Raw genomic sequence first — 7050 nt, 5'->3', positions numbered from 1 at the left:
TCACCCAGCCAGCCGCCCGCCCGCAAAGTGGACTCACCCACACCGTCCCGCCGCAGTGGTTGCACACTTGGACTTGGTGATGAGCACGTGAGCCCCCCCCCCATACATGGTACGACCGCCTGCAGGCAGCGCTGCCCGTTGCCGAAAAGATCGATGCGGGTTCTCCTGGATATGCGGTGGTGAACCGTGCGTGCGTGGCGGGGGAAGCAAGAGCTAGCTAGCGATCGAGGTCAGAACTGCGGAATGGGGCAGCGTACCCACCGCCGTGGCCGTGTAAGCGTGGAGCGTGGCCCCTACGTAGTAGCCCCACTGGTAACCCGGTCCGAGCCGGTATTGCCGCTACGCGACGCACACGTGTACACGAGACCCGCGCAAGCAAACGCCGGATGGAGCTACTTGCACACCGTGTGTGTGCCGGGTGCAGCTGCAGGCTTCTGACTCAATTGCCAGTCGTGACCCGCCGGGGGTGCAGCCTGGTGCGTGGGGGCGCTGCTGCGGCCGCGGGAAGTGCCAGCGGGAAAGCTCATTGGCACGCCGCACGCGCGGGCCGGCCCGCCCTCGAGCACGGGCGGGTCCCTCGCTGACGACAAGTTAGACTGCTTCTCCGTTTGAGCACCTATATATCTGGCGGGGTTGGGGTGCGATATCGGAGCAGTCCGCGGCTGCAGCAGCGCTCCGCGCAACGACAAAGCCACCCCGGTTGGCCAGCCGCGCGCGGCCTGAGTGCTTAGCAAGGAAGGCTAGCTGCAACACCTGGCTTGCTCGCCGCAGCAGCTCCTTGTCGACAGGCTGCAGAAGGCACAGAGCGCTAACAGACTTCACCAAACGCGGCCGGCTTGTGGAAAACGTATGCTGAAGCATAGCGCCGCACGAGATTAAGTTTAGCGGTAAAGGGCTGCTGTGAAAGCCTGAGGAGCGTCAAGACCCGGCGGATGGGTGCTTGAGAAAGCGGACCCAGACGCGCAAAGGCCAATTCTCCAACCTCATAAGTTGTCACAACGGATACACAGGCATACAGGCACTGGATATATACCTGGCAGCACCTTGCCACATAGAGCCCAGAGCACTACTGCAAGTTCTCGACCGCAACGCCTCGTTTCGTGGCCGCGGAACAGGCTGCTGCTTGTGTTTACGTTCTGCTTGGAAGCACAGCAGTAAAAGCATTATTAGCTGTTGCCTTGCCAAGCGCACGCACAGCGCTGACCGGCCTTGACCACGGAGAACGCGTTCTGCGCGTGAGTTTGTCCGGCGGGCCATTGCCATAACATTGGCACAAGACATAAAGCTTACTGAAGCAGAGGAGGCCATGGCAACGCCGCCGGTGAGTGCAGGCTGGGCTTTCCTTGGGGCCGCGGGCTATTTCGCTTGACCCAGAGGCATTCAGGGCCAGCATCGTCTCGCAGCGCGTTTAGGCTGATGCTACGAGCTTGTTTGTGGGCAGTCAAGGCCTGGGTGCGTGCCGGTAAGGGACCACGCACACGACATTCCGACATCCCTCGCAATCCTTCCGTGTCCGGCACAGGGAGCCACCCCGGACGACCGCGACGCCATGCACACAGACTATGGCTGCTATGGGCCTTCTGACGAGCAGGTATGCTCAGAGCGCGAGCTTGTCCTAGCAGGACATGCGGCATTAATGCGGCCGTCAACGCGCCATAGCTCGCGAAGCTGCAGCCGGAAGTTCATTGCATTACATTCACTCACGGCAGAGGGAATGCGGGTCAGTGTGAGACTGTTGGCAGCTGCGCGCGCGTTCATTCAAGACTGGTTCGCGAGCCTCTCGCTCGCGGCCGCCTGGCGGCTGTGCGCTTGTAGCTAGTGCCATTCATTTGGTTTAGGGATGCCGAGCCGAGGGCCTTGCTCGTCGCGCTTGTGCAGTGCGTGCTGCTTGTGCTGAGCCGGATTTCGCCCAGCGTTCACGCACGTTTTCTACCCTCCTGTGCATGTACAGGCGGATACCGAGAGCGAGGAGTTCGGGTGGGCTGATGAACTGCTGGATGGCCAAATAGATGACGGTTTCCGCGGGTTCGAGGCACTGCCTAATGATGACGGCTCGGCTGCCGTCGGCACAGACGGGGAAGAGAGCTTCAATGTTGCCCTACCCGCCGAAAGGCAGAGCCCGCACTCGCCACCTGCTGTGAGTCTGGGACGGTGCATGGCAGGCAGGACGGGCGCTCTCAACGCGTTGTACGGCAGCAGTGCAGCCAGCCCTGAGGCTCGACGGGGTTCACATGTCCATGGACGTGCCCTAGTTTTGGCAACTAACCGCCAAGCACGCACGCACGTTTCCTCGTGCGCTGGGTCCACGTGTCCTCGTGACTGGCACATACACGAGCGTCCCTACCTTGCCACATACCATCATATTACACCCCCCCCCAACCCTCAGGCGATGTTTGCTGAGGCTGTGGGTGCCAAGGTGTCCATGATCTGCAGCGACGCACTGCCCAGCAGCCCGGCGGCATCATCATGCGCATCGCTGGACTCGTGGTGCCGCCGCCATGTGCCCACCGCCCAGCCGTCCCAGGGAGCAACCCCGGCGGACGGGCTCGACGCCATGCACACATGCTCTGGTAGCTGCGAGACTTCTGGCAAGCAGGTATGCTCGCTCGTTGCGCGAGCTTGTTCTAGAGGGACATATATATGGCAATGCGGCCGCCAACGCGTCGCACGCACTTGTTAGCTCGCGAAGCTGCAGCTTGAAGTTCATTGCATTACAATCACTCATGGCAGAGGGAATGCGGGTCAGTGTGAGACTGTTGGCAGCTGCGCGTTGATTGTCCAAGATAGATTGGTTCGCACACCTGCACCCACACGCCAACTAACCAAAACCCGAGCCACCCCCCGCCCCCCCGCACACACACTACACACACACACACACACACACACACACACACACACACACACACACACGTTCCCGCCTGGCGGCTGTGCGCTTATAACTAGTGTAAAATAATCCTGCATAGGGATGCTGAGCCGAGGGCCTCGGTCGTCGCGCTTGTGCAGTGCGTGCTGCTAGCTTGTGCTGAGCGGCGTTCCGCCCGGCATTCACGCTCACTACGCTCGCTCGCTACCCTCGTACGTGTGCATGTACACGCAGGCGGATACCATGAGCGAGGACACGATTGCTGAAATCGACGACGACGCCCTCATGCGTGGCTTGCCAGGTTCGGACGACACCGCTTTCTGGCTCATGGTCGATGATGTGCTGCCTAATGATGACGGCGGCTCTGCTGCCGTCGGCACAGCAGACGGGGAAGAGAGCTTCAATGCTGCCCCACCCGCCGAAAGGCAGAGCCCGCACTCGCCACCTGCTGTGAGTCTGGGACGGTGCATGGCAGGCAGGACGGGCGCTCGCTCCCAACGCGTTGTACGGCAGCAGTGCAGCCAGCCCTGAGGCTCGACGGGGTTCACATGTCCATACATGGACGTGCCCTAGTTTTGGCAACTAACCGCCAAGCACGCACGCACGTTTCCTCGTGCGCTGGGGTCACGTGTCCTCGTGACTGACACACGTCCCTTGCCACATACCATCATATCCCCCCCCCCCACCACCAACTACACCAACCCTCAGGCGATGTTTGCTGAGGCTGTGGGTGCCAAGGTGTCCATGATCTGCAGCGACGCGCCGCCCAGCAGCCCGGCGGCATCATCATGCGCATCGCTGGACTCGTTGTACCGCCACTGGTTGCTGGCCGCGACCGGCGAGCCGCCGGCGGCGGACGCCAGCGTCGTGGTGAGCCTGGCAGACGGCGGCGTCGGCGACACGGCGACCAGTGCCAACACCAACAGCGGCGACCAGGAGGCGCACAGCAGCGCGCAGGCCGCCGTCAGCCACGACATGGAGCTGGACCCCATCCCCATGGCGTACCTGCAGCAGCCCTCGTTCGACGGCTGGCCGCACGCCAGCGGCGCGGCGGCCATTGAGGAGGCGCAGCCCGCCGCCGCCGCCGCCGCCGCCGCCGCCGCCGCCGCCGCCGCGGGCGCCGCCGGCGGTGTTCCCTGCTACCCCGTCGCTACGTCGGAGCCGTCCGCAGCGGCGGCGGCGGCGGTGGCGGCGGCGGCGTCCACCTTCCCCAGCTGCTCGGCTGAGTCAGCGCTAGCAGTTGCGGGAGGTTCCTGCAGCGGCGGCGGCCTCCTACTGCTCGGCGGCAGCGACGTCACTCTGGCGCCGCACGCAGCGGCCGCCAGCAGTAGCGACATCGGGATTGCGAAAAAGCCGCAGTCGATTGACAAGGACTTGGCTGCAAGCCACGACAAGCTGCAGCAGCTTGCGGAGGGTACGGTGTTGTGGAACCACATTGGCAGCATGGCGCACGTCCTGCCGCCCCACTTCCGTGTGATGGCGGGCATGGTCAGCGCGCAGCTGCTAGAGGGCAACCAGGCGAACGCCGTGTTGGCCAGCCGGGAGATCCAGCAGCAGGTGCTGGCGGCGCACCAGCTGGCCAAGGACCCCGCGGCGGCTACAGATCTGCTGCAAACGCAGGCGCTGTGGAAGCTCCTGATAACCCTGATCACCAGCAGGAACCTGGTCGGAAGTCTGCCGGCCAGCGCCACTGCCGCCGCAGCCTCCGCGTCGGCGGCGTGCCCGGCGGAGAGCGCTGCTGTCGCCTGCAACGAGGCCGGCTCACCGGACTCGGAGGCCACCGCACCGCCGTCCGGCGGCGTGCTGGCAGCGGCGCAGCAGCATGCGGCGGGCCGGAAGCGGAAGGCGCCCAGCAGCGGCGCCGACAAGGCGGTGCCGCCGCCCCCTATGGAGGTTGTGGCTGCAGCGGACGAGACGGAAGAGGAGGTGGCGCCGCCTGCTGCCAAGCGGCCCCGGATCGAGGCTAGCAGCATGGTGACGCAGCCGCCCGCGCCTCAGCAGCTTCTGGCTGGCACGCAGCAGCAGCAGGCGCCCGAGCTGCAGCAGCAGCAGCAACAGCACCCGTCGCACCTGCATCAGCTACACCTGCACCACCAGCAGCAGAAGGCCCTGGAGCGGGGCAGGCCGCAGGCAGGGCCATTCAGGGTCATGTTTGCATGCCCGTGTGGCAAGGAGCTGCGCGACCACATGGCCACCGTGTCGGCGAAGGGCGCTGTCACCTTTGGCCACTTGTGCGGGGGCGACCGCTACGAGCGCAATGCCAAGGTGGCCAAGGCCGAGGAGGAGATGCGCAATCACGGCGTCATCAAGGTGGTGAAGCAGCAGAAGGGCAAGTGAAGCTGCCCCGGAAGGACTTGGGCGGATGGCCTCCATGTAGGCGCGACCTGACACGCAGCTGCAGCAGACAGACCCCGCCGGCCCTAGGCGGCCCAGCAGCTGCGGGGCCAGCCCTTCATCAGCAGCGGCGCGGCGTATGCGCCACCTCCACACCAGCAGTACCAGCCTGCGCAGCAGCTCATGCCAGCGCAGCACATGCCGTACGGCTACCCGGCCGCCGGCTACTGCCATGGCTACGGCATGGTGGCTACGGCACGCAGCAGCACGGCGCCTACCCCGGCGGCAGCTTCCTCGCGCCGCCGCAGCGGCCGGCCCAGCACCCGGTGCCGCAGTGTGCATGGCAGGCCGCACCGCAGCACGCACGCACCCGGCGGCCGCACCGCACTGGACACGCAGAGCCACCAGGGCCAGCAAGCAAGAGAATTGCACCGCTCAGACGCTGATTCCACAGCAGGGAGCACATACATGGTGAATCCGAATGTTTAAGGACGCATGCGTCCATCTTGGTAATGGGTACATGCAGCGCCGCAACCCTGATAGCAGAGTCTGATAGTTTCGTAGTTTGCTTGGGCGTACGAGTAGTGCCCGCCCTCCAACGCACGAGCACGTGTATTGGGTAGGGGAACGGCTTTGATTCTGCCGGACCCAAATTGTGGAACTGCACCATTGATTATATGTGCATTCTCCTAGAGTCATTAGTCTGTTCATTTTGCGCTGCGCATTGATTCGTGATTCGCCGGCGGAGTGCGCATTAGCAGGTTATCACCTGAACCATACATTAAGTAGCTAAGCAAGCAAGGCCCCGACTCCAGAATGTCCGTACAGAGGTTCGTTCTCAGATAGATTGGGTTGTCTGATCTCAGACTGCGCAGACACGGTGGTGTTGCGCCGGTCCTGGAGCATTGTTGACTGACACGGTTGGCGGCATACATACCGTCTGGCGGTGATTAGTCAACAGTTGTGAACGCCACTTTATTCCGTGGGTTGAGCTTATTCGTAGCAGATTGTTTCTCAAGTTACATTGTTTTGGGGCTGAGCCGAAGCGATCCAGGGGGGCGAAACCCCATAGGTAGGATCGCCCCTGTCCGTGTCGTGTCCTGATACGGTAGCTGCTGGACCCTGTGTGAAGCCATCGCGTCGATGTGACTTTTGGGATGCATGTTGGGTCCCTGGCTGCACGTGCTGGCACCGCAAGCTGCCACGGCATACATCGTGTATGGGTGGTTGGCTCAAGCTCGGGTTGGGGATTGGGTGGGCAGCCGGGTACGATGGCTCACGTGGCTGTGGGCTGAGAGCCGCGTAGACGCGGGCCTTGTGCATGGGTGCACACACTGCGTTACAGCGGTTACAGCACCTCACCGGCTGACAGCTAGCGTACTGTCACTGATAGAGCGTTTGCACCCTTGCCCTGACAGCCGGGCATTCACGCATCTACAACGCTGTAATCCTCATGACAGCGCACATTGAACAAGTGTTCCCCGCGAAAAGGGGCTGAGCCCCTCCACAGTCTGAGGCCGAACAACCTCATGGCGATCGCCCGGACACAGCCGGGGTCGTTTCCACAGGCACATAGCCAAACCAGGTGCCTAGCAATCGCGATGCCACAGCAGAGCCAACCGCAGCCAGACGCAGCACACTTGTCAACAGCCGCGCTACTCGCCATGCCGTTACGCATGCCCTGGCAGCCCCAACCTCCGAGCGTGCACGCAAACACTCTTCCTGCGCCGATAGAATGCGCTCAGCCTATAGCCTAGCCCACACACAATGGCCGTGCAACCCAGCACACACCTGCAGCTCACACCGTTTCACACCTGCAAAAGCTCTCACCTGCCCTAGCCCCTTAGCTAACA

At 63.2% G+C, this 7050-nt stretch overlaps 1 protein-coding gene across 1 annotated transcript; it reads left to right on the top strand.

The window, feature by feature from the left end:
• The first annotated feature begins 616 nt into the window (after positions 1–616).
• CHLRE_16g689450v5 (uncharacterized protein) lies at positions 617–6512 on the top strand. The gene is made up of 7 exons (XM_043071655.1): positions 617–1452; positions 1523–1591; positions 1952–2137; positions 2387–2596; positions 3098–3313; positions 3572–5236; positions 5597–6512. The coding sequence occupies exons 1-6, from the start codon at positions 1417–1419 to the stop codon at positions 5198–5200; spliced, it is 2346 nt and encodes a 781-aa protein (XP_042915777.1). The 5' UTR covers positions 617–1416; the 3' UTR covers positions 5201–5236; positions 5597–6512.
• Positions 6513–7050: the final 538 nt, after the last annotated feature.

This window comes from Chlamydomonas reinhardtii, chromosome 16 (assembly GCF_000002595.2).
Source record: "Chlamydomonas reinhardtii strain CC-503 cw92 mt+ chromosome 16, whole genome shotgun sequence".
Lineage (NCBI taxonomy): Eukaryota > Viridiplantae > Chlorophyta > Chlorophyceae > Chlamydomonadales > Chlamydomonadaceae > Chlamydomonas > Chlamydomonas reinhardtii.
Note: the sequence above shows the minus strand (reverse complement) of the source record. Positions and strands in the feature narration are given on the sequence as shown.

Excerpts from the sequence above, each read along its gene's own strand:
- CHLRE_16g689450v5 (XM_043071655.1), top strand. The coding sequence starts at position 1,417 with ATGCTACGAGCTTGTTTGTGGGCAGTCAAGGCCTGG. Across the intron at positions 1,453-1,522 it reads TGTGGGCAGTCAAGGCCTGG|GGAGCCACCCCGGACGACCG; the intron begins GTGCGTGCCGGT and ends TGTCCGGCACAG. Across the intron at positions 2,597-3,097 it reads GCGAGACTTCTGGCAAGCAG|GCGGATACCATGAGCGAGGA; the intron begins GTATGCTCGCTC and ends ATGTACACGCAG.